General features: G+C 38.9%; 1 protein-coding gene across 1 annotated transcript in view; it reads left to right on the top strand.

Annotated features, from left to right (window-relative positions):
- Positions 1 to 25947, top strand: part of LRP2 (LDL receptor related protein 2) — a 178405-nt gene that overhangs the window by 58010 nt on the left and 94448 nt on the right. Inside the window, exons 16-26 of the mRNA XM_065880144.1 lie at positions 1478 to 1618; positions 8511 to 8714; positions 15119 to 15311; positions 17565 to 17690; positions 18378 to 18508; positions 19213 to 19350; positions 19697 to 19978; positions 21011 to 21253; positions 22394 to 22513; positions 23125 to 23241; positions 24740 to 25117. Coding sequence (XP_065736216.1) covers positions 1478 to 1618; positions 8511 to 8714; positions 15119 to 15311; positions 17565 to 17690; positions 18378 to 18508; positions 19213 to 19350; positions 19697 to 19978; positions 21011 to 21253; positions 22394 to 22513; positions 23125 to 23241; positions 24740 to 25117 — 2073 coding nt within the window. The remainder of the gene's footprint in view (positions 1 to 1477; positions 1619 to 8510; positions 8715 to 15118; positions 15312 to 17564; positions 17691 to 18377; positions 18509 to 19212; positions 19351 to 19696; positions 19979 to 21010; positions 21254 to 22393; positions 22514 to 23124; positions 23242 to 24739; positions 25118 to 25947) is intronic.

Here is a 25947-nt window from a genome sequence, read left to right as displayed (position 1 = left end):
GGAAACTGAGGCCCAGAAGAAGAAAATGACATGCTAAGTGGTCATTTTAGGTAGTGTCAGAGCTATTTTTTCCCTTCTTCTCTCTTGTATATTTATGACACCTGTTATTTGGTTTGCATTGGGTCTGTCATAGGTCAGCTGGGTTTGGTTATCTCTCAGGCTGGTCACTTATCAAAGAAAAGAAATATTTTGATTCAGACACTGAATGTTATTTTATAGTACTTATGTTACTTACGTTATTTTACAGTAAGTTTTGTTTGTTTCAAGGTTTTAAATTGACATGACTGTTTAGACTGTGTGTACCGCTCTCTTCTGTATTTGCTCATGCATCAAAGAAAAGAAACACAATAAACTAGACTACATCGGAAGAAAGCTTAATATCAGTGAACAGTAATTCAGAGAAAGACAGATTTCACTTTAAAACTGTAATGCTAAGTGATAAGTCTGGCTAGGATGGAGAGCGACTATAAAGTAATTAGGTTGATTAAAAAAACTCAAACCAACCAACCACTAAACTGATAGATTCAGATGACTACCCTTCAATGCCGTCATCCTAGGGAACAAATACGTCATTGGAAAATATATACTGTACCTGAAAGTATATACTGTATTAGAAAATACCTATATGGAATAATCAGTTCATGAGCTACTAAATTCACATCTGCCCTTGACCAAAAATATTACCCAGTTTTATTATCTAAATTATTTCTATTATTTGCTTCAGAATTATACCTGCCTGTGTTTCTCAAAATTAATCTACCCGAGAAGGTGAAGAGACTATTTTAAAGAATAACTCAAAGGCTAAGAAGACAATTTCAAAAGCAGACATTTTTAGCTCTGACAGCCTTGTGTACAGTGAACTTCCTGATGTCACTGCTTTGAGAGTGGTTTTTGGAAGTATAAACTGGTTTGTGTTTCAGACATGTAGGGTTTGGGAATGAGATCTGGATTTGAATTCTAGTTTAGCTATTTAACCACTGAATAATCTTGAGCAAGTTGTCTCACCTTTTGGAACTTTGGTTTCCTTTTCTGTAAAATTGCGATAATATTTACCTCTTAGAGGCATTGATTGTTAAGTTGTCCTACAAAATAAGCATCCAGTGAGTTATAGTTATTTACTCTATTTTTTGAATGGTAAAAAATAATACTAAGGTTATTTGGGGGGCAGTTATATTTTAGTCACTGAGGCTAGCAGACAGAGTCTGTTACAGTTATAGGGGGGAAAGATCCCCCAAGGTTATCCAGTTGCAGGAATCTTGTCTTTTTTTTTTTTTTGCGACCATCAGTTTAAGAGTAGATTCGAGAGCAACGATGACATTGGGAGCAGCTAAATGTGGATGTATTCAGCAGCAACCAGTAATGATTTCTCCAAGGAGTTTCAAACCCATTTCACCCACAGGTCTCAAAATGGCTTCGCATGTCTTGGATAAATATGCATTTCTAATTGAGATTTAACCATGTGCATTTTCCCCTCCAGCTAGCAATCCATGTGCAGATAACAATGGGGGCTGTCAACACATCTGTGTCCTCAGCCACAGAACATTTAATGGTGGTTTGGGCTACCGTTGCAAGTGCAGGCTCGGCTACATTCCGGATATGGATGACTACCACTGCGTTGGTAAGAAATCACTTTTGGACTGTCTTTCTGACGGTCAGCACAGGGGTATGTGCTGCTCTTGGACTGGGCCAGCTCCCTGTAGCACTTCTTCACAGGAAATAAGCTTTTGGTAGCCCACGGGCATCTTCCTTGGTAGGCACCTTTCCCTTTGTACAAAGAGCTGTGTTTGAAGATGTAAATTTCTGTCCTTTGGGACACATCTAGGGTTTCCTTGGGCTCCCCTTTCCCTTTATTTCCTTCCTGAAATCTCTGTCTCTTTTTAATTTTTTTTAACATCTTTATTGGAGTATAACTGCTTTACAATGATGTGTTGGTTTCTGCTTTATAACAAAGTAAATCAGCTATACATATACATATATCCCCATATCTCCTCCCTCTGGCGTCTCCCTCCCTCCCACCCTCCCTATCCCACCCCTCTAGGTGGTCAAAAAGCACCGAGCTGATCTCCCTGTGCTATGTGGCTGCTTCCCGCTAGCTATCTCTTTTACATTTGGTAGTGTATATATGTCCATGCCACTCTCTCACTTTGTCACAGCTTACACTTCCCCCTCCCTGTATCCCCAAGTCCATTCTCTAGTAGGTCTGCGTCTTTATTCCCGTCCTGCCCCTAGGTTCTTCATGACCGTTATATATATATTTTTTAGATTCCATATATATGTGTTAGCATACGGTATTTGTTTTTCTCTTTCTGACTTACTTCACTCTGTATGACAGATTCTAGGTCCATCCACCTCAGTACGAATAACTGAATTTCGTTTCTTTTTATGGCTGAGTAGTATTCCATTGTATATATGTGCCACATCTTCTTTATCCATTCATCTATCGATGGACACTTAGGTTGCTTCCATGTCCTGGCTATTGTAAATAGAGCTGCAATGAACATTGTGGTACATGACTCTTTTTGAATTATGGTTTTCTCAGGGTATATGCCCAGTAGTGGGATTGCTGGGTCGTATGATAGTTCTCTTTTTAGTTTCTTAAGGAACCTCCATACTGTTCTCCATAGTGGCTGTATCAATTTACATTTCCACAAACAGTGCAGGAGGGTGAACTTTTCTCCACACCCTCTCCAGCATTTATTTATTTAATTTTTTAAACATCTTTATTGGAGTATAATTGCTTTACAATGGTGTGTTAGTTTCTGCTTTATAACAAAGTGAATCAGTTATACATATACATATGTTCCCATATCTCTTCCCTCTTGCATCTCCCTCCCTCCCACCCTCCCTATCCCACCCCTCCAGGTGGTCACAAACCACCTAGCTGATCTCCCTGTGCTATGTGGCTACTTCCCACTAGCTATCTATTTTACGTTTGGTAGTGTATATATGTCCATGCCACTCTCTCACTTTGTCACAGTTTACCCTTCCCCCTCCCCATATCCTCAAGTCCATGCTCTAGTAGGTCTGTGTCTTTATTCCCGTCTTATCCCTAGGTTTTTCATGACCTTTTATTTTTTTCTTAGATTCCATATATATGTGTTAGCATAGGTATTTGTTTTTCTCTTTCTGACTTACATCACTCTGTATGACAGACTCTAGGTCCATCAACCTCACTACAAATAACTCAATTTAGTTTCTTTTTATGGCTGAGTAATATTCCATTGTATATATGTGCCACATCTTCTTTATCCATTCATCTATCGATGGACACTTAGATTGCTTCCATGTCCTGGCTATTGTAAATAGAGCTGCAATGAACATTGTGGTACATGACTCTTTCTGAATTATGGTTTTCTTAGGGTATATGCCCAGTAGTGGGATTGCTGGGTCGTATGATAGTTCTATTTTTAGTTGCTTAAGGAACCTCCATACTGTTCTCCATAGTGGCTGTATCAATTTAAATTCCCACCAACAATGCAATAGGGTTCCCTTTCCTCCACACCCTCTCCAGCATTTATTGTTTCTATATTTTTTGATGGTGGCCATTCTGACTGGTGTGAGATGATATCTCACTGTAGTTTTGATTTGCATTTCTCTAATGATTAATGACATTGAGCATTCTTTCATGTGTTTATTGGCAACCTGTATATCTTCTTTGGGGAAATGTTTATTTAGGTCTTCTGTCCATTTTTGGATTGGGTTGTTTGTTTTTTTGATATTGAGCTGCATGAGCTGCTTATAAATTTGGAGATAATCCTTTGTCAGTTGCTTCATTTGCAAATATTTTCTCCCATTGTGAGGGTTGTCTTTTGGTCTTGTTTATGGTTTCCTTTGCTGTGCAAAAGCTTTGAAGTTTCATTAGGTCCCATTTGTTTATTTTTGTTTTTATTTCCATTTCTCTAGGAAGTGGGTCAAAAAGGATCTTGCAGTGATTTATGTCATAGAGTGTCCTGCCTAGGTTTTCCTCTAAGAGTTTTAGAGTGTCTGGCCTTACATTTAGGTCTTTAATCCATTTTGAGTTTATTTTTGTGTATGGTGTTAGGGAGTGCTCTAATTTCATTCTTTTACATGTAGCTGTCCAGTTTTCCCAGCACCACTTATTGAAGAGGCTGTCTTTTCTCCACTGTATATTCTTGCCTCCTTTATCAAAGATAAGGTGACCATATGTGCATGGGTTTATCTCTGGGCTTTCTATCCTGTTGCACTGATCTATATTTCTGTTTCTGTGCTAGTACCATACCGTCTTTTTTTAAATTAGTTAATTTATTTTTTATTTTTGGCTGTGTTGTGTCTTCATTGCTGCACGCGGGCTTTTCTCTGGATGCAGCAAGCAGGGACTACTCTTCATTGTGGTGCACAGGTTTCTCATTGTGGTGGCTTCTCTTGTTGCAGATCACAGGCTCTAGCCGCACGGCCTTCAGTAGTTGTGGCACACAGGCTCAGTAGTTGTGGCTCACGGACTCTAGAGCACAGGCTCAGTAGTTGTGGTGAACGGGCTTAGTTGCTCCACGGCATGTGGGATCTTCCCAGACCAGGGCTCGAACCCGTGTCTCCGGCACTGGCAGGCAGATTCTTAACCACAGCGCCACCAGGAAAGCCCCATACTGTCTTGATTACTGTACCTTTGTAGTATAGTCTGAAGTCAGGGAGCCTGATTCCTCCAGCTCCGTTTTTTGTTCTCTAGATTGATTTGGCTATTCAGGGTCTTTTGTGTTTCATACAAATTGTAAAATTTTTTGTTCTAGTTCTGTGAAAAATGCCAGTGGTAGTTTGATAGGGATTGCATTGAATCTGTAGATTGCTTTCGGTAGCAGAGTCATTTTCACAATGTTGATTCTTCCAATCCAAGAACATGTATATCTCTCCGTCTATTTGTATCATCTTTAATTTCTTTCATCAATGTCTGATAGTTTTCTGCATACAGGTCTTTTGTCTCCTTATGTAGGTTTATTTTATTCTTTTAGTTGCAATGGTAAATGGGAGTGTTTCCTTAATTTCATTTTCAGATTTTTCATCATTAGTGTATAGGAATGCAAGAGAATTCTGTGCATTAATTTTGTATCCTGCTACTTTACGAAATTCATTGATTAGCTCTAGTAGTTTTCTGGTAGCATCTTTAGGATTCTCTATGTATAGTATCATGTCATCTGCAAACAGTGACAGCTTTAATTCTTCTTTTCTGATTTGGATTCCTTTTATTTCTTTTTCTTCTCTGATTGCTGTGGCTAAAACTTCCAAAACTATGTTGAATAATAGTGATGAGAGTGGACAACCTTGTCTTGTTCCTGATCTTAGAGGAAATGGTTTCAGTTTTTCACCATTGAGGAAGATGTTGGCTGTGGGTTTGTCATATGTGGCCTTTATTATGTTGAGGTAAGTTCCCTCTATGCCTGCTTTCTGCAGGGTTTTAATCATAAATGGGTGTTGAATTTTGTCAAAAGTTTTTTCTGCATCTATTGAGATGATCATATGGTTTTTATTCTTCAGTTTGTTAATATGGTGTATCACATTGATTAATTTGCATATATTGAAGAATCCTTACATTCCTGGGATAAACCCCACTTGATCATGGTGTATGATCCTTTTAATGTGCTGTTGGATTCTGTTTGCTAGTATTTTGTTGAGGATCTTTGCATCTATGTTCATCAGTGATATTGGCTTGTAGTTTTCTTTCTTTGTGACATCTTTGTCTGGTGTTGGTATCAGGGTGATGGTGGCCTCGTAAAATGAGTTTGGGAGTGTTCCTCCCTCTGCTATATTTTGGAAGAGTTTGAGAAGGATAGGTGTTAGCTCTTCTCTAAATATTTGATAGAATTCGCCTGTGAAGCCATCGGGTCCTGGGCTTTGTTTGTTGGAAGATTTAAAATCACAGTCTCAATTTCAGTGCTTGTGATTGGTCTGTTCATATTTTCTATTTCTTCCTGATTCAGTCTCAGAAGGTTGTGCATTTCTAAGAATTTGTCCATTTCTTCCAGGTTGTCCATTTTATTGGCATATAGTTGCTTGTAGTAATGTCTCATGATCCTTTGTATCTCTGTAGTGTCAGTTGTTACTTCTCCTTTTTCATTTCTTATTCTATTAATTTGAGTCTTCTCCCTTTTTTTCTTGATCAGTCTGGCTAATGCTTTATCAATTTTGTTTATCTGTTCAAAGAACCAGCTCTGTCTCTTTTTCAAACTATGCTCTTGAAATTCTGTAGGATTTAATTTTGAGTTCTTTTCTCTACCATGTAGATGTTAGTCTTAACTCTAATGGGGAGCACTTTCCATCACTTTTATTGACCTCTCTTAGTTCACCAATTTTGCCTAAGTCAAGTAATCACATCTTGATCCCACCTGGCTTTACTGCTGTATTCCAAACTAAACTCCTAAGTGTTGGGTGGCTCATTTCTTCATCTAGTGTTTACTCCTCAATTCAGATTTTCTCTTTATTTCTGCCTCTATGCTCTGGGTTTCATTCTTACCCTAAATGCTTCCTGTCCTCCTCTTTGGTCACCTGCACATCTACTCACAATTAAAATAGGCTACTGCCTTGGCTTCAGCTGATGATGAAATGCACTCCTACAATATTTGTTTCTCTTATGTTCCCTTTGACAACTCTCCTTTTTAATGCCTGTGGCAAATTCTTACTCCCTAGATGGTGCTGCTTCTTTCTGGCTTAGTATGTAAATTCTCTTATTTTAACTTAAACAAATTTGTTCACTTTGTAGGTAACCCTAGATTCAGATAAAAATCACCCTCGTTTAAAAAACCATATGTTTCTTTTTGATTTCCTGGGACACTGTCACTGTCTCCTTCTTTGATCTTACACATCATTCCTTCTTCCTGTTTCCTCCATTCCTCCACTCCCCTTCTTCTTTCCTTCCTTTATTTCTTTCTAAAGAACTTACCTGGTGGCTGTCAAGCTTCTTTTTTGCTGGTCTTAATATCCCCCAAACTGCAATAGGATTTTTGATATAGATCTCTATACAAAAGTTAATGTAACTGGAGAATTTTGAGGGGATTATTATGCAGTTAATACCAATTTAGAAATTAAGCATATGGACACCATGTTTTTTTTTTTAACATCTTTATTGGAGTATAATTACTTTACATTGTTGTGTTAGTTGCTGTTGTATAACAAAGTGAATCAGCTATACGTATATATATATCCCCATATCCCTTCCCTCTTGTGTCTCCCTCCCACCCTCCCTATCCCACCCCTCTAGGTGGTCACAAAGCACCGAGCTGATCTCCCTGTGCTATGTGGCTGCTTCCCACTAGCTATCTATTTTACGTTAGGTAGTGTATATATGTCAATGACACTCTTTCACTTCATTCCAGCTTACCCTTCCCCCTCCCCGTGTCCTTAAGTCCATTCTCTGTCTACATCTTTATTCCTGTCCTGCCCCTAGGTTCTTCAGAACCATTTTTTAGCATACGGTATTTGTTTTTCTCTTTCTGACTTACTTCACTCTGTATGACAGATTCTAGGTCCATCCACCTCACTACAAATAACTCAATTTTGTTTCTTTTTATGGCCGAGTAATATTCCATTGTATATATGTGCCACATCTGCTTTATCCATTCATCTGTTGATGGACTCTTAGGTTGCTTCCATGTCCTGGCTATTGTAAATAGTGCTGCAATGAACATTTTGCTACATGACTCTTTCTGAATTATGGTTTTCTCAGGGTATATGCCCAGTAGTGGGATTGCTGGGTCATATGGTAGGTCTGTTTTTAGTTTTTTAAGGAACCTCCATCCTGTTCTCCATAGTGGCTGTATCAATTTACATTCCCACCAACAGTGCTAGAGGGTTCCCTTTTCTCCACACGTTCTCCAGCATTTATTGTTTGTAGATTTTTTGATGATGGCCATTCTGACTGGTGTGAGGTGATACCTCATTGTAGTTTTGAGTTGCATTTCTCTAATGATTAGTGATGTTGAGCATCCTTTCATGTGTTTGTTGGCAATCTGTATATCTTCTTTGGAGAAATGTCTATTTAGGTCTTCTGCCCATTTTTGGTTGGGTTGTTTGTTTTTTTGATAGTTAGCTGCATGAGCTGCTTGTATATTTTGGATATTAATCCTTTGTCAGTTGATTCATTTGCAAATATCTTTTCCTATTCTGAGGGTTGTCTTTTCGTCTTGTTTATGGTTTCCTTTGCTGTGCAAAAGCTTTTAAGTTTCATTAGGTCCCGTTTGTTTTTGTTTTTATTTCCATTTCTCTAGGAGGTGGGTCAGAAAGGATCTTGCTGGGACACCATGTTTTGTATAAATAAATGTTAAGGATAAATTTCTCAGGGAAAAGTAAGATTGTAATACTTCAATTCAAGATTGTTTTGCCTTCACTGTATTTTCTTCTTCCCTTCTTTCCATTATTTCCAACTACATTTTCTACAGATTTATTTTTTAATGTTTATTTCAGAATTATAACATGTACTTTATGGGTGTGTAAGTAATTTCTCTGGAATTGGGAGAACACAAGAACTATGCTGTGGCTGACTATGTGTGTCCCTCTTTCTACAGCTGCTGAGCGATTTCTGTTCTTTTCATCTGACGTGGCTGTTCGTGGCATCCCGCTCACCCTCTCTCACCAGGCAGATGTCATCCTTCCAGTGACAGGAGGTGCTTCCGTCTTTGTTGGGATTGATTTTGATGCCCAGGAGAAGGCTATCTTTTTTTCAGATACAACAAAAGACATGATTTGTAAACAAAAGATCGATGGCACAGGTGAGAAGGGGTTTAAAGGGTTTTTTTTTTGCATATTTTGTCTGTCTTCAATAATAATACTAATAATTTTTTCACTAAAACTTTGCATTCACTTCTTAAGTAGGGTCTTTTACTAAGCTTGCTAAATACTTTTAGATTGGGAAAAGAAAGCTCTTGCTTTTCTTTTGAATTAAGTTTAAGTGAACACTTCCTTTATTTTCAAAATAAGTTACAAATGAGAGTGCATTTTAAAACAAATATTGTTGTAATTGGACAATTAAGAATATCAATATTGACAAATATTAACCTATGGACACTCCATAATAGCAATGTCAAATGTATGAAAGCTGTTAATCGGTTAATTAACTAGAGGCTGTTCCCTATATTCAAGCAGCCAGACTGAGCCAATGGAATGACCTCCCTATAGGAATGCTGCACTACGTAAATGCTGGGCTTGGAATAATAATATTTATTTTTAAAAGACATGAATTATATGTAAATATGGATTTATTGTCAGTTTTCAGTTGATTGGAATTCTGTTAAAGTCTTCATAATCCTCACAGAAAGATAAATTATAGTCAGTCATACCTTACCAGTTGGGTACTTTATTGGATGTTGGCCTGATCCAGTACTTTGATTTTAGAATCCACTAATGGGTCGAAACCTGAAATTTGAAAAACAAATCAGTAGCCAGTATAACATAGCAACTAAGAGGGGCCAGCTCAGGAGCTAAACTGCCTAGTTTTGAATCCTGGCTCCTCACATTTCCTAGTTATGTAATCTTGGGGAAGTTACTTTCTTTGTACCTCAGTTTCCTAAATCTGTGAAGTAGGAATAATAATAATAATAATAATAATAGAGGTACTACATAGCTCATAAGGTTGTTGAGAAAATTTTAGGCTAATACATGTAAAACACCTAGAATAATGCCTGGAAAATAGTAAATATTCAGTAAATGTTAGCTGTTATTGTAGCTGTTCTCAATGAAAAAACTCTATTGCTCTGCCCCACCCTGCCCCCAACTCAGACCTGCTCGCTAGAGGTAATTCCTTACCATTCTTTTACCTGTTTGTTCTATTATTTGTCTCCGTGTTTCTAAATATTTTGCTTATACTGTTACTGAGTCCAAGTTTGTACTGCTCGCTGCATGACAGGCCAGTAAATCTAGAGATGAGGTGTTGGGGCAGGGAATAGCGACTTTATTCAGAAAGCCAGCAGACTGAGAAGATGGTGGATTAGCGTCCCAAAGAACCATCTTACCCGAGTTAGAATTCAGGCCTCTTTTATACTAAGAGGGGAGAGGGTGTGGTTGGTTGTTGCAAACTTCTTGGTGCTGGAATCCTTTGTTCTTGCAGCTGTCCATGTACATCTGGTCACTGTGTTCTTATAAACCACGAACAAGACAAATGTTATTCTCTGTTCTGCAACTTTTTATCTCTATATGAGTGGAAAAGTCTTACACCTTTAAAGATCAGAGCCTTGAGAATGGGCTTTCCTGTGTATTTCAGGCCATAGGCAACGTTCCTTTACAAAAGGTGCACAGCCAGCATGACTAAGCACAGGCAGCAGAGCACAAAGGTTAGAGCTAAAGGAATAGATTCAATATGGAGTCAGGTTTGTTCTTCTCTGTTGCAGTACTACTTCTTGATTTGCATATTAGACATTTATTTTCATTGTTATAGATAGGGATTTAGCCCTTACATTCCCCTCTACCAACTTCCCTCTCCCCCTGTTCTCCCTAAAAGGCTAGATTGTAATTTCTGTTCGCTGCTAAGTCAAGTAGTATTCATGATGACATTTCTTGAACAAATTTTGGTTTTTTTTTCCCTGCAGTTAACAATGGCTCCATCTTCATTTGCTTAGTTTTCTATGTAGCTATTATATTTTCCCCCAGTGCTCTGACAGATCTATCAAATGCTTGTCTGTGTATCTATCAAATGTGAACAATCTGTACTTTTCTCCCCCTCTGCTGTTCAGTTGGATCTGGTACACAACTCTTGTCTTCCGATTTCCCTTGGCCACTTTCCTGTGCTGGTTTTCCTGTTTCTGGCAAGCCCCTTGTTTCTCTTTCCAGACTGATTTCCTTATTTTGCTGAAACACATTATATATATAGTAGCTTCTTAAGAAGAATGAGTTGGTGGTACATATTTCGAGTCTGAAGGTGTTTTTACTTTGCCCTCCAACTTGATCATTTGACTAGGTGTAGGATGAAAGTAATTTTACCTCAGAAATTTGAAGACATTGTTGCACTCTCTTCTAGTAGCCAGTGTTGAGAGTCCTATGCCATCCAGAGTAGCATTTCAGTGTGTACGACCTTTTTTGGGGGGAGGTTTTTGTTCCTTTCTGGAAACTTTTAGGATCTTTTGGTTATCCCATTCATCTTGAGATTTCTCTCCTATTCTGGGAATTTTCTTGCCTCTGCTTTTTCTATTCGAGAATGTTAGATTAATCATCTCTTTTTTTTTTATCTTTTCTTTCCTGGTTTTCATCTCTATCATTTTGTTCTACTTTCTGTGAGACTTTTTGGCATTTTACTTTTAGCCTTTCTATTGAATATTTAATTTCTCTTATATTTTCAATGTTGAAGATCCCCTTCTTGCTCTCTGATTATTCCTTTTTTAAAAATAAAGCCTGTTCTTGCTTCAAAAGTTCAATCTTTTCTTATTCTATGAAGATATTAATTACATTAAAAAATTAATTTTCCTCTTTCCATCTTCTTTGGGTTCCTTTTTCCTTTTGGTTTGTTTCAACTTTCTCCTTCATGAAGGAAGCTTTCTTCAAATTTCTCTGAGCCTTGTTTGATATTAAGAGCAAAGCTATGAAACGCTGATCAGAAGGCTGTTGGTATGAATGGGCCCCATCAGCTGGTGATAAGGCAGCCTTTTTGTTGGGAAGCTTCCAAATGACAGTATCAGAAAATCCTCTCTGGAGATAGTCAGTTTCTCCTTAGTAGCTGCTTCCATTCTCCCTATTGGGGTGAGAGGAGTAAGAGGGGGAAGCTAGTATCTGTTTGGGGAGCAGTACGGAGGACAGGGAGCTGAGGCCCATTCAGTTCAGTGTTCACATATATAACCCTCCTGTGCTCAGTTCTGTGCCGATCCCAGCCCTCCATTGTGCAATGTGTCCTCAGCCCACAGCCTCTGTGCTTGAGGTCCCCCAGAGAAGAAAATCTCTGGTCTGTTAGAGGAGGTAGACGGAGAGGAGTGTCATACATGCTCAGGGTCTGAGAGGAACCTCTGGGTCCAGTCGCTTCCGATGCCAACTTTTAACTAGGCCCCTTAGCGTCCCGCCCCTACCTTTTTCAGAGCTGGTGCTTCTGCGTGCAGACACGCTGTGGCTCTGTGTGTGTGGGTGTTGGCGCTCCCCCCTGCCGGCACATCTCTCCTTTCGCTTAGTGAGTTACGTTGGAGAAGTCTCTTTCTCTTCCAGACTCTGTGGAAATCTTTCATCTGCTGTTCTTTCACTGTCATTATTAAAAGGAGTTTGGAAGGAAGAGGAGTTAAACACAGTGGTCAATCTGTTATTTTGAACCAGAATGCATCTTTCCTGAGGACTAGAATTAGGTCTGCTGAGCTACACACAGGCTAAGTCTCCTGTAGATGCCTCCACAGGTCAGCTTCCTTCTGCTTTGGCAACTGCAATTCTCATCATGGGTTTTTTTGTTTTGTTTTGTTTTGTTTTTTTAACATCAATTTCAAGTCCACATGATGAGCAAATTGCCTTTTAAAAGTTTCTTATAGTTAGTGGTTAAACTGCTTGTGCTCCCGTGAGCGATGTATTCTTGTACATTGCCCTGTTTTTCCTAGTGAGCAGGTTAAGTGTCAATGAGTTTATATGCAAAAACTGAATTGTCAGAAATCAAATTGAAGTCAAGATGGGCTGAATGAAGCCCTCAGGGAACTTGCTCCATCAATGATCCCTTCTTTTCTCCAACTTCTCTTGTTCTGCTGACTTTTCCCCATCAGATATGCTCAAGTCTCTCCCATACTAAAAAAACTTCAACCCACCCTTCACTCCACGTTCCTCTCTAGTTGCAGCCCTCTCTCCTCAAGTTCATGAACAAGCACCTTAAAAGTTTGGTCTACGCTTTCCTGGCCCTACTTTCACATTTCTCACCTCTTCACACTATGTCACTTGAAACCCCTTATCCTGGTCACCTCCAGTCCCTTTGTTATAAACTTTATCCTTATCTTTGGCGCCTTAGTCGTCTTCTTTAAAATGCTTTTTTCCCCCTTGACAACACACTCCGTGAATCTCCTTCTATTTCTTGACCATTCTTTCTAGTGTTCCTTACACGTCTTTTCTTCTTTGCCTGTCCTATACACAACTGTGATCTCTAGTGTTCAACATTGGTCCTCTTTTTATTTTTTTAATTTATTTTTATTTTTTAATTTGTGTATTTATTTTTGGCTGCGTTGGGTCTTCGTTGCTGCGCGCGGGCCTTCTCTAGTTGCGGGGAGTGGGGGCTACTCTTCGTTGTGGTGCACGGGCTTCTCATTGTGGTGGCTTGTCTTTGTTGTGGAGCACGGGCTCTAGGCACGCGGGCTTCAGTAGTTGTGGCTCGTGGGCTCTAGAGTGCAGGCTCAGTAGTTGTGGCACATGGGCTTAGCTGCTCTGTGGCATGTGGGATCTTCCCGGACCAGGGCTCGAACCCGTGTCCCCTGCATTGGCAGGCAGATCCTTAACCACTGCGCCACCAGTGAAGTCCGGTCTTCTTTTCTTATTCTGCATTTTCTTCTGCATAATTTTGCGCCTTCCGTATCTTTCGTTACCATCTATGTAGAAGTTATAAATCAGTGTGAGGAGACTTATAATAGGCCATTTCCTGAATGTTTTTCCTCCTCACCTGGAGAATGAGGGGAAAGGTCAGGTAAGGCTTCTTACAGGAGGTGATGAAAATCTCCATCCAAACTCTCTCTCTGGGGTTTAGACCCACAGAGCCAACTGCCTTTTGTATGTCTCACCTGGATATCCCACAAACCACCTCCAAACCAATATGTCTAAATGTCTACCATTATTCCACTTCTCCAGACCCCTGCCTTAGGGGAAGAGCACCACCTCTCCCCCTGACCACCAAATCTGGTAATCACCCAAACTTCTTCCTTTCTTTCAGCCTCTACCATTAACTTATTAACCTCCAGCCACGCTTTGGAGCGTGTGGAATCCTGTCTGTCTCCCTCCCACTTCCACGTCTTTGCTTTCCTGCAGCCTCCCATTCACCACTTCCTTTGGGAAACCTCTCCACACCTGCACTTTGCCTCGGTTTCCATACCATCCTGTGCATACCTCCATCACAGCACCTGTTACTCTTCTATTGTTTTCCCTCTTGGCCTAATTGCCTCCCCCCCGCCTCTCCCACTTCATTACCTTGAAGATACCTTGAAGACAGTGTCCACATTTCTTTCAAAATGCTTCACTTTTCTATGACTCAGTTTCCTTATGTGCAAAATAGGGATAATAATAATTCCTACTGTGGAGCTGTTGTGAGGATGGATGAATTCATGTAAAGTACTTGGGCCAGTTCTAGGCTCATAGTAAGTGCTCGGTATAAGCTATTATTATTAATACTATTAGCAATATCATGTTTCCTCAATGTCTAATATGGTGTCTAGCACACAGAGGACTTTCTTTTTACAATTTGCTGAATAAATGAATGGAAAAAGCACCAGGATTGTTTTTCTTCCTTCAAAAGAAAGAGATGTGATTGTTTACTCTGATTCACTTTTTTTTTTAAAGAATATTTTGTTCTGATAGTTTCAGGTGTACAGCAAAGTGATTCAGTTATACATTTTCCTATTTAGGTTGTTGCATTTAGGTTGAGCAGAGTTTCCTGTGATTCACATTTTCTTTAGTAAAAAAAGAAAAAGGAGGGGGAAAGGTCATAAAAAATTCACAAAGAAGAAAGTGGTCTTTTTTCTCCTTGTACCCAGTTCTGATTTCCTTTCTGGTTGCTGGTCTTTTCCAAACTTGGCAACTTTGTGGCTATGAAAGACTGTTGATGAGAAAGTTGGGCGGGAATACCTCATAGATACCCCCAGTCGTACCTGGCGGTGTCAGCTTATCAGCGCTGTCTGTGGGTGGTGGTTGTGAGTATGTGAACTCAGGTATCTCTTCTTCAGATGTTCTGTACTGAGAAATTTTTTCTGGAAGGTTGAACAAGGGAGTAAATCCAGGCCATACCACTCCTGATTCTATTTATCAGAGTAATATCTATTCTTTGAAATCCAAACTTTTGGAGATGGATAGATTCTAGGTTTATTTCATGTGTTGCTTTGCAGTTTACCGTTGCTTTATTTTTTAAAAGAATTCCACATTACTGAAATATTCTCTAGTTCTCACACAAAGTTTAAATATGCAGTGGTAGGAAAATGTATGTCATGTAAAATATGCTTACTTTAAACCATGTCCGTGTTTTAATTTACAGGAAGAGAAGTTATCACAGCTAACAGAGTGCCAAGTGTTGAAAGTTTGAGTTTTGACTGGATTTCAAAGAATCTTTATTGGACAGATGCTTCTTATAGGAGTGTCAGTGTCATAAGGCTAGCTGATAAATCGAGGCGCACAATAGTCCAGAATTTAAATAACCCACGATCAATCGTAGTTCATCCTATTGCTGGGTAAGTGTGTTCATGTTTTCCTAAGAGCTTGAAACTTATGTCTTGTACAGTCATTGCAAAGTGATGCCATAGGTATTTGGCAAATTCAGTAAATACAAGATTGAACCATGTAAATTGAAATCACCTTAGATTGTGTCCTTTTAGCATATGCTGAAGTGATCACTTTATCTCCTTCCAAAAACTTTCTCCTAAGCTTTGGCTTTTCAGTCTTCACTGGAGTGTGGGTTTTTTTTCACAGTCGCAGAGGACCAAACAATGAGACACAGATTCTGTGGAGAAGGAATGAATATGCAGCAGAATTATCAGGAAAGGCTCAAATTCTTTCCCTGCTTTAATGTATTGATATAAAGCTTACCAAAACTTGCTTAATCATTCAGTAGTTTTCAGAATAAAAAGTCTTTCAGGCCACAGACAAAGTTTCATGTTTAACCATTGCATTATTGGTGGAGTCAGACAAGAAGAGACAGAGCATTTCACGCCATGCCTTTTTGTTCTTACCTTTCTTATTTAAATATGCTTGATAGCTAACATAAAGTCTGAGACAGGCAGTTGTGTTTCAATAGAGTAGTTAAAAAAAAAAAAGATGACTGGTAATTCACTAAAGCCTGATTGAGGGTACATAGCAAACACTTTACATAGTACATAATCTCATCTAATCCAAAAGCTGGTTTGTGAGTGAGGTATATACAAGACCTGTTTTGGAGATAAAGAATCTGAGGGGCTTCCCTGGTGGCGCATGGGCTTCCCTGGTGGCGCAGTGGTTGAGAATCCGCCTGCTAATGCAGGGGACACGGGTTCGAGCTCTGGTCTGGGAGGATCCCACATGCCGCGGAGCGACTGGGCCCGTGAGCCACAACTGCTGAGCCTGCGCGTCTGGAGCCATGCTCCGCAACGAGAGGCCGCGACAGTGAGAGGTCCGCGCACGGCGATGAAGAGTGGCCCTCGCTTGCTGCAACTGGAGAAAGCCCTCACACAGCAACGAAGACCCAGCACAGCCAAAAATAAATAAATAAATTTATAAAATAAAAAAAAAGAATCTGAGGCTCAGAGAGATAAAGTAACTTGCTCAAGGACCCACAGCTATTAAGCAATAGTTAGTATTCAAATTCCAGGCCTGTCTGACTGCAAAGCCTGTGTGTCTAACATATTTTAAAACTGATGATGTTATTGATAAGAAATTTTATTGCCCAATAGACAGTTAAACAGTTGATTTTCTAGTGAATTTATCTTAAGCTAAATCTTTGGCGTTGGGTTTTGAAAAGGCGTTAAATTCCTTTCCTGATGTATCCTTCATATATTTATTTTTATAAATGTATTTATTTTTATTTTTGGCTGTGTTGGGTCTTTGTTGCTGCACGTGGGCTTTCTCTAGTTGTGGCAAGAGGGGGCTGCTCTTTGTTGCAGTGCACGGTCTCCTCATTGCGTTGCTTGTCTTGTTGCAGATCACGGGCTGTAAGCGTGCGGGCTTCAGTAGTTGTGCCATGCGGGCTCAGTAGTTGTGGCACAGACTCAGTAGTTGTGGCACACAGGCTTAGTTGCTCCGCGGCATGTGGGATCTTCCCGGACCAAGGCTCGAACCCGTGTCCCCTGCATTGGCAGGCGGATTCTTAACCACTGTGCCACCAGGGAAGTCCCTGTCCTTAATTTAAAACAATGTGAAGTCACGTTTCAGAAAGTTACCTTTTGGAAAGACTAATTTTAGTTTTTAAGGCTCATATGAAAGAGAAAAGGTTTTTTCCCTACACTTATCTTTTTGCCACTCCTCGGGATAAAAAAAGACCTCTTGGGTAAGATCGTTTAAGAGTTACGTTTATTTGGATGCATTTTTCATCAGGGATGAAATGCTTACCTGCAAATTTAATTCCTTGTGGAAGATGACTAAAGAGTGATCTAGTGGATCCTAGATGTTTAATCCAGAAAGAAAGTGAGAGATTAAAATCTGTTTTCTTGCTCATAGTTTATTTCAAGAGCATGAAGTATTTAAAATGTAACCTGAACTGTGTCTTTTTAAAGAATCTACTTGGTGACAATAGTTTTAGGTCCTGAAGTCTAGCACAGCGGTTCTCTGCTTTGGATGCCCATTTTAATACCATTTGTATTTTCGATATATTTTTCTATATAAACCCAATAGCGTACAGAAAATGAAATTAATTTGCAGCAAGTCTCTGGAGAATCTATGTTTGTGCTAAATCTCTCTAAGTCATGCAGTTTGTCCCAATGTTAACATCTTTGATTTATTACCTCCTTTTCTAGGTATATATTCTTCACTGATTGGTACCGTCCCGCTAAAATTCTGAGAGCATGGAGTGATGGATCTAACCTTTTGCCTATAGTAAACACTACTCTTGGGTGGCCCAACGGGTTGGCCATTGATTGGAGGTAAGTAGGAATCATCCCAAATTGCTGAGTTCCCACTTACTATGGAAGACATATACATAGTTGGCCAGCTTCTGCTGGGATGAAAACATATGTAGTAATGAATATTCTGAGGAAATTGCTAGAGGAAGCAGAATAGGGCAAGACCTAAACCCCACTAGAAGTAGAACAGGGATTTGATGAAGTACAGGTCATGTGCAGGTTTTACAGGGGGCATCTTGAGGATAGGAAATTGTGTCAACAAACGTGTATTTGCCTATATACACCGTGGGAGGATTTTTGGAATATGAGATTTAAATTTTAAGAAATTAATCTGTCAAGGAGTATAGGAAAAGGTAACAGGGTAGATAAGCTTACAGACCTCAAATGCAAAAGCAGTTTATAGGAGAGAAAAAAGGAAGAAACATGTTTAACCTTTTAAACATCAGTTACTATGAATATTTTTCCTAACTTGTGGATTTAATAAGGAGAAAAGTAAAATTCCTAGCTTGAAGATAATAACATTTCAAGTTTTCTAAGACAATTGGAAATCACTTCATAAAAATTGTTTTGCCTTTCTGGAGAGCATGAAACTATTAAACTTTGCTTAATAAATGTGTCAACTGAACGTGCTGTTTTTGAATGCCCTTAGTATAAAGTGTGCTTTGCTAGTTTCTGGATAACCAATAACCAAGTATTTTATTATTTTAGCTCTTCACGATTGTACTGGGTGGATGCCTTTTTTGATAAAATTGAGCACAGTACCTTTGATGGGTTAGATAGAAAAATCCTGGCCAGTATACAGCAGATAACACATCCGTTTGGACTTGCCGTCTTTGAAGGTACGTTTTGAAGCAAAAGAAGTGTGTCTTATTTATACCATACAAGTTGTATAAAACTCATCCTCATTTGGCAATCTCACAATTCCAGAAAAGCTGGTCACTTTTTTAATTGAAATGGTGCTTTTATGTATAAATAAAACATTTGGTTAGTTGACTGAATATTTAACTTTTATTTTTTGTTTGAGAAAATAAATAAATAAATAAATTAATTTTTAAAAAAAGGCTTCTAAGAGGTAGGGTCTCTCTCAGAGATCCATACCATCAACTCCTATTGTTTTTATTCCCTGGTTATATTACACTCCTCTCTAGAGCTCTTCCCTTTCTCTCCAAATCATAGAATTTTCACCTCTACTGGTGCAGGAAAAATTTGTATCAGGAAGTATTCTTGCAACTCTGTTGTTTTATATGGGGTCCTTAGCTTCAGAAGCTCAAAAGTCAATAAATAAATGTTTTATTTAAGAAAAAAAAGGAATATATATATATATATATATATATATATATATATATATATATATATATATAGGCTTCTAAAGAATCATTTCTAGAGACTAACAAGTCATGGAAAATGATTACAGAAACATATTACAGATATTTATGGAAGAAGCTTCCCACATTTGGAAGAAGCATTACAAACATATTGCATTTTCCCAAGTGATTTGTAAGTGAACTGTGGCGAGTATACTAATCACCGTGTTCCTTCTTAGACTACGTGTATTTTACTGACTGGAGACTGCGTGGTATTGTTCGAGTCAGGAAAACAGATGGTGGACAACTGGTGGTCCTCCGAAGTGGCGTTGGTGTTGTAATGCGTGTGAAGGTATATGATACCAGAATCCAGACCGGTGAGTGATGGTGCTAGCTTCTTTCATAGGGATGTGTTTAATATGGTGGCTCCTTTTCTCTTTAAGTACCTTATTATTTAATATAACTCCTGATAGTTTTATCTTCCTGTCACTCAGATAGTTTTAAAGTGTAAGATTTAGAATTTCTGTTCGACTCGGCTAACTTTAAAACTGTGTTTGAGAAAAACATGTTTCAGCACTTTCCTGTATTTAAATTGAATGTGCTATTTGGCACGTTGATTTCCAAGAGGAATCGAGTTTTTAATGTTGGGTCTGGCAACCAAACCTGTGATCAACCTAAAGGAAATGTGCTTGACTCACTTATCTAGGGGCATTGCTTTTTCAGGGTCTAACGCCTGTAACCGACCCACCAATCCGAACGGTGACTGCAGCCACTTCTGCTTCCCAGTGCCAAATCTCCAGCGGGTGTGTGGTTGCCCCTATGGAATGAGTCTGACTTCCGATCGTTTGACGTGCGTGGAAGACCCATCCCGTGAGCCACCGTTGGAGCAGTGTGGTGCCTTTTCCTTCCCCTGTAACAATGGCAGATGTGTGCCCATTCACTACCGCTGTGATGGAATTGATGACTGTCATGATAACAGTGATGAGGTTCAATGTGGCACATTTAGTAAGTAGCTATACAGTAGCAATACTTCCTAGGATGAATAGAACGGAGAGAGGGGGCTTAAAAAAAAAAGGCTTGGGGTTATCGCTGTAGGAAAGAATGTTCCTTTCGGTTTGTTAATATGTACCCCAAAGGCTTTTAGGAAGCTAGGCGATGAATATCATTCATAGATAATGTTGCAGATGATTTCTAGCATTGATTTGGGCTATCTTCAACAAAATTTCTTTCTGACATTGGCTGTTTGGATCAATGCAGAGTCATTGCATCTTGGCATACTCCTCAAAAAGTCAACAAAACAAACTGGATCTAATCTTTAGTATTGGAGAGAATAATATCACAGAATAGGTGCTTGCAATAATAGCTTTTGAAAATCTCATGTGCTATAATATTCCTTTTTCCTCCTGTTGGTGTAAAATGAATTATGGGTGAAATGGTGGTTTTAACCTTTACATTCTTCTTTTGATGGTAATCCCATTTATAATAAATGCTATTGCAGAAGACAAAAAGATAGAGGACAGTTGAAATCTCAGAAATTTCTATCAAGGAAACATTAATAGAAAGAAAAGTGACATTTGAAAATGAAAATGCTCATTTGTACATTTTTGAAATTTCTAAAGTTTTATTTTGTGTATATCTTTTTGTTTTTAAAAGTGCAGATTTTACGTGAATGTTTTATCAATTTCCAATGACCCATGTGATCAGAGGAAGCATAGCTTAGAAGTAAAGGACGGGCCTTAGAGTCACACCAACTAGAGCTTTGGTCCTGGGCAGATTCCTAAGCACTCAATTTCCTCATCTATAAGATGCAGATAATTATATGTACCTGACAGTATTCTTGTGAGGATTAAGAGAGAAAAGAAAATGTAAACACTTAGAAAAGTGCCTGGCATATCATAGTTGCTGAATAAACTTGCCCATTTTGTATAACGCTCCCATTGAAAAAGGAGAAGAAATGGGCCTTTCTTTACAAGGTAAGATCTCATTTAAAAGGCGGTAAAAACAGATGTCTTTATGACCAGTTCGTTTCTGTTGTAGATACTTCCTGTGCACCTTCAGCGTTTGCGTGTGGCCACGGAGGACAGTGCATTCCTTCATACTGGCGCTGTGACAAACAAAATGACTGTGTGGATGGCAGTGATGAGCAGAACTGCCCCACCCGAGCACCCACTTCCTGTCGTGCAGACTTCTTCACCTGTGATAATAACTTGTGTATCCCAAAGAGCTGGGTCTGTGACACAGATAATGATTGCGGGGATGGATCTGATGAAAAGTCATGCGGTAAGTTTTGAACTGATTTCTCTTGGTTGGTCAGCCTAGTGAATAGATTTGAACAGTCAGTAGGCCTTGTGCACTTTCCTTGAAGGCTTACATAATTTTCGTTGTATCTTAGCTACTTCTCTTCATCTGTCAATCCCTGTATTAATAGACTATAGGAGCAGAGACATGGGAAGTCTTCCTAAATATTTTCTATGCAAGCAAAACAAGGACTGTCTCTGATGTCTAACACCCAGATAGAAACTGGAAAATAAAATCCCTCAACTAACTATTCAGATATTTAAAACAATTTTTCTTTCTAAATCATATAAACACATCCAGACATTTGGCTGTTGGTTTTCCTGTTCGTTTATTCAGGCAAAAAGGCAACAGAATAAAGAGGCACAGGACATTTAAATTTCATTAATCTTACCCACCTGCTTTTCATCTTGCGAGTTCTGATTTCCTCTAGGTTGTCGTTTGTTTTCACATCAGCAGTCATAGTTTAAGGTGGAGCAAAGTTCCCTGGACTAAATTCCTGTCTTGGTTGCATGATTAGGCAATTCGCTTTTTCTCAGGGCTAGATGAGCTTTAAGATCCCCTCCAGCTTTCACATTCTGTGAGACTATACTTACTATGACTTCACGTTTCGGGTAGGGGGAGGCAGCGCATCTGACTCTAAGACTCTGTCTCTTCAGCCAGCTAGGACCCTGGTTTTGAGGATCGTTCTGCTTAGATTTTGGATTAAATCCAGTTATCACGGTCTGTCTCTACACTGTTGCTACTGGGCATTGTGGTCGTGGGGACCATGTTGCCTTGCTGGGCTCCATTCCTTAGCTTTGGTGCAGAGTTTGGACTTCACAGCATTCGGGAGGTGTAGGCCAGTCCAAGGCCATGATGCTTACTTTCTAAGTGTGGTCTGTTTTTCAAGGTGTAATCACAGTTTCTGACTCTGCCCTGTAATATTTTTGTTGCTCTTTCCAAAAAGTGTCCTAGCTGGGCTCTGGATGGGCTGACTTTGGCAATCTGGCTGACTTGAAGGAATTTTGACCACACATACAACTGAGATAACTTACGTATTTCCTTAACGTTTTACAGTTTGGCTCTGGTACACACTGAACAAGAAATAAACTGTTACTTGGTTTTGTTTTTGGATGACATTAGATCATACAGAGACATGCTCACCTAGTCAGTTTCATTGCCCCCATCATCGATGTATTGACCTGTCTTTTGTCTGTGACGGGACCAGCGACTGTGCTGATGGCTCTGACGAGAGTGCTTGTAGTAAGTACATTGTTTCATTTTTAAATTAATTAATTAATCAATCCATTGAAGTCTAGTTGATTTACAGTATTATATGTTTCAGGTGTATAACATACTGAGTCACAACTTTTAAAGGTTAACTCCATTTATAATTATAAAATATTGGCTATATTCCTTTGTTGTATAATATATTCCTGTAGCTTATCCCTATCTTGCCCTGCCCCCTTCCTTCTGCCGATTGTTAACCACTAGTGTGTTCTCTATATCTGTGAGTCTGTTTCTTTTTGGTTACTTTCACTAGTTTGTTTTATTTTTTAGATTCCACATGTAAGTGATATTATACTGTATTTGTCTTTCTCTGACTTATTTCATTAAACATAGTACCCTCCATGTCCATCTATGTTGTTGCAAGTGGCAAAATTTCATTCTTTTTTATGACTGAGTAGTACTCCATTGTGTATATATGCCACATCTTTTTTATCCATTCATCTGTTGATGGGCACTTAGGTTGCTTACATATCTTGGCTATTGTAAATAATGCTTTATTTTTATTCATGATGTTTAGAAAAATCTCAATGTTTAGTTGTTTTCTCCTTGGCTTAATTTCTAATACTTTTCTCTCTCATTTTCAGTAATTAATTGCACTGCTTCTCAATTCAAATGTGTCAGTAATGGTAATTGTATTAGCAACACATATCGCTGTGATGGTGTTTTTGACTGCAATGACCACTCTGATGAGACAGATTGTCGTAAGTACCATATACCTAGCATGTTTCAGGTGAAGGGGTCATTTCATGTTTACCAGTATTGATATTACCACATATTTTCTCTTAGACAAACTAGAGAGAAGGCAGCCTGAGTTACAAAGCATTGTCAAAGAAACACAGTATTGAACATATAATAAAATCGACTTGACATTACCAAACAGCAACTTATAATTTGTGAATCGAGGGGTTGTAAATGGGCACTTTCAAATTGTCTCTTGAGTAGGTTAAATATTTCTCAGATATTTTTGTTCTCACTATTAATTTTTCCTAGGGCATACCAAATTAGTGGGTTTCACATTTTTGAGGTTTACTATTTATAAAGATATTTTAATGGTTTCTTTTAAATCTCAATAGGGAGGTGAAATCAAGCAAATCATTTGTTTAGTATCTGCTAACATGTTACATAAGGTCTTTGTCCTGAGACTCTGGTAAGAGAAATTATCGGAAGTAAGAAACAAAGCAAGGTAGATAGTTACAGGGGCCTTATAGAAACGATACAGATAAAATTCTATGAAGGTTCAGAGAAAAGAAATGTTTTCAGAGGATTCAGGGAGGACTTCATGGACTATAAATCTGTTGGACCTATAATCTCCACAAGCTGTAGACCTATAATGGACAGGATTTGTTATTCCCCACATTTTATATTAAATGAGGTGAGGTGGTCGTTTGTTTGAATAATGGTATTTTGGACCACAAATAGTAGGCTTCTATCAATTCTCCTCCCTAATCAGAAAAGAAGTGTTTAAATCTATGGATCAAAAAGAAAAGTTAAATGCTTGCTTACTGTATAGGTGTGTACAATACCCAGAAATTCTTAATCACTGAATTTCCTGTCTCACATTGAAAACGTGGAATTCTTCTGTGGTGATCTGAGGTTAAAGTGCCATTGCCCCTGATTTGCTATTGCCTTAAAAAGTTCCTAGGAGGGAGTTTGGGTTTACTCCTGTGAAATAGGCAAGCAATTCTTACTTATCTCGTAAGGACTGCTTGGTGAATAGTGGAAAGTTTGCAAAGAATTGAGGATTTACAGTCATCTTTTGTTTACTTAATGTGTGCTGGTTTCATCTGATATAATTCACTTGAGGGAAAATGATAACATCCAAATATATGACATTAAACCCATGAATTCCAATTCACCGTAGCTATTTAAGCTCTATTTAAATGCTCTGGTGATTCTTTATCATTTAATCCATAATTAGAAACACAGGAAATAGAATTTTCTTTTGACCCAGGGACTTATCTTCTATCCAAGAGTTGTACATCCTTTGTTGTCAGATCCACTAATCTGACGCATAAAGATCTCTACGTGCCACAATGTCAGAGAAGACTCGTGTCATTTTAGATTTTAATATTACATTTGTCATAGTCATTATTATAAACCTGCCATTGATCCAAAATCATTTTCTCTGAGTCTAGGAATTATATAAAAGGGATTATGGATTGCATTCACAAGCCCATTTTCCCCATTTCGTTCTCTCAGCAACCAGGCCTCCTGGTATGTGCCACCAAGATGAATTTCAGTGCCAAGCAGATGGTATCTGCATTCCGAAGATCTGGGAGTGTGATGGCCACCCAGACTGCCTCCATGGATCTGATGAGCACAATGGCTGTGTCCCCAAAACCTGCCCTTCATCTCATTTCCTGTGTGACAATGGAAACTGCATCTACAGAGAGTGGCTCTGTGATGGGGATAATGACTGCAGGGATATGAGCGATGAGAAGGACTGCCCTACGCAGGCCTTTCAATGTCCCAGTTGGCAATGGCAATGCCCCAGTTATAGCATCTGTGTGAATCTGAGTGCAGTATGTGATGGCAACCCTGACTGCCCCAGTGGGACAGATGAGTCCCCACTTTGCAGTAAGTTTCCTGACCACACTTTACTGCCATAAATTCATCCTGAGCAGTAGCCGGCTGTGTATCACCATTGTCACAGTCACCATGTAGCTTTTGAGGAAGGGATCTCAGTTCCTCTCTGAATTTAGATCTGTGTAGATCCGGATAGCCACCATGGAATTCAAATAAATCATCACTGGATAATATTTCTCATTAAATCCTTTGCACCTGGTTCTGTGTTTTTGCTTCATTAGATCGTCAAATTAAATTTGGTTCTGTTGGTAATGCGCTCATAAGTTTTTCTAACTTTAATATTTTCTGATTTCAATCAGAACTTGCCACAAAACAAATGAAGTCTGGGGATTTGTGTTTGCTATGATTAAAATCCTGTGATTGGCATGTAATCCTAATTACTGTCCTTTCTTTATTTCTTCTTTAATCAATGCTCACTCTCAGATGATACCCAGCCAGGTATGATTGCAAAGTATTTTAGATTCTTATGATTTTAAACGCATTGCGTTTGTGCTGAAAATGTCCTAATCATTTTGACTTACTTCCCCTTCTAGTGCATGTTTCATATCATGACTCTTATAAATAAGAGTACACATGGAAATAGAGGGCATTTGCATCCTCAGGTAGATGAACTATCTTTGGGTGCTTCAGGCATTGCCGTTTTAGCCCTGAAAGTAAGGATGATGGCATATCAGTGCACCTGTGCCCTGTAGTCTTCCAATTGCCTTTCTCCTTTATAGACCTTCCAGCTCTGCTCTTCAGTGTCAAAGTCTTATCTTCCATTTCTGTGTAGGTAGAAGAATGACAGGAAGCAAATGGCAAGTAATTTAGGTCTCTTTGCA

This window comes from Phocoena phocoena, chromosome 7 (genome assembly GCF_963924675.1).
Source record: "Phocoena phocoena chromosome 7, mPhoPho1.1, whole genome shotgun sequence".
NCBI lineage: Eukaryota > Metazoa > Chordata > Mammalia > Artiodactyla > Phocoenidae > Phocoena > Phocoena phocoena.
Note: the sequence above shows the minus strand (reverse complement) of the source record. Positions and strands in the feature narration are given on the sequence as shown.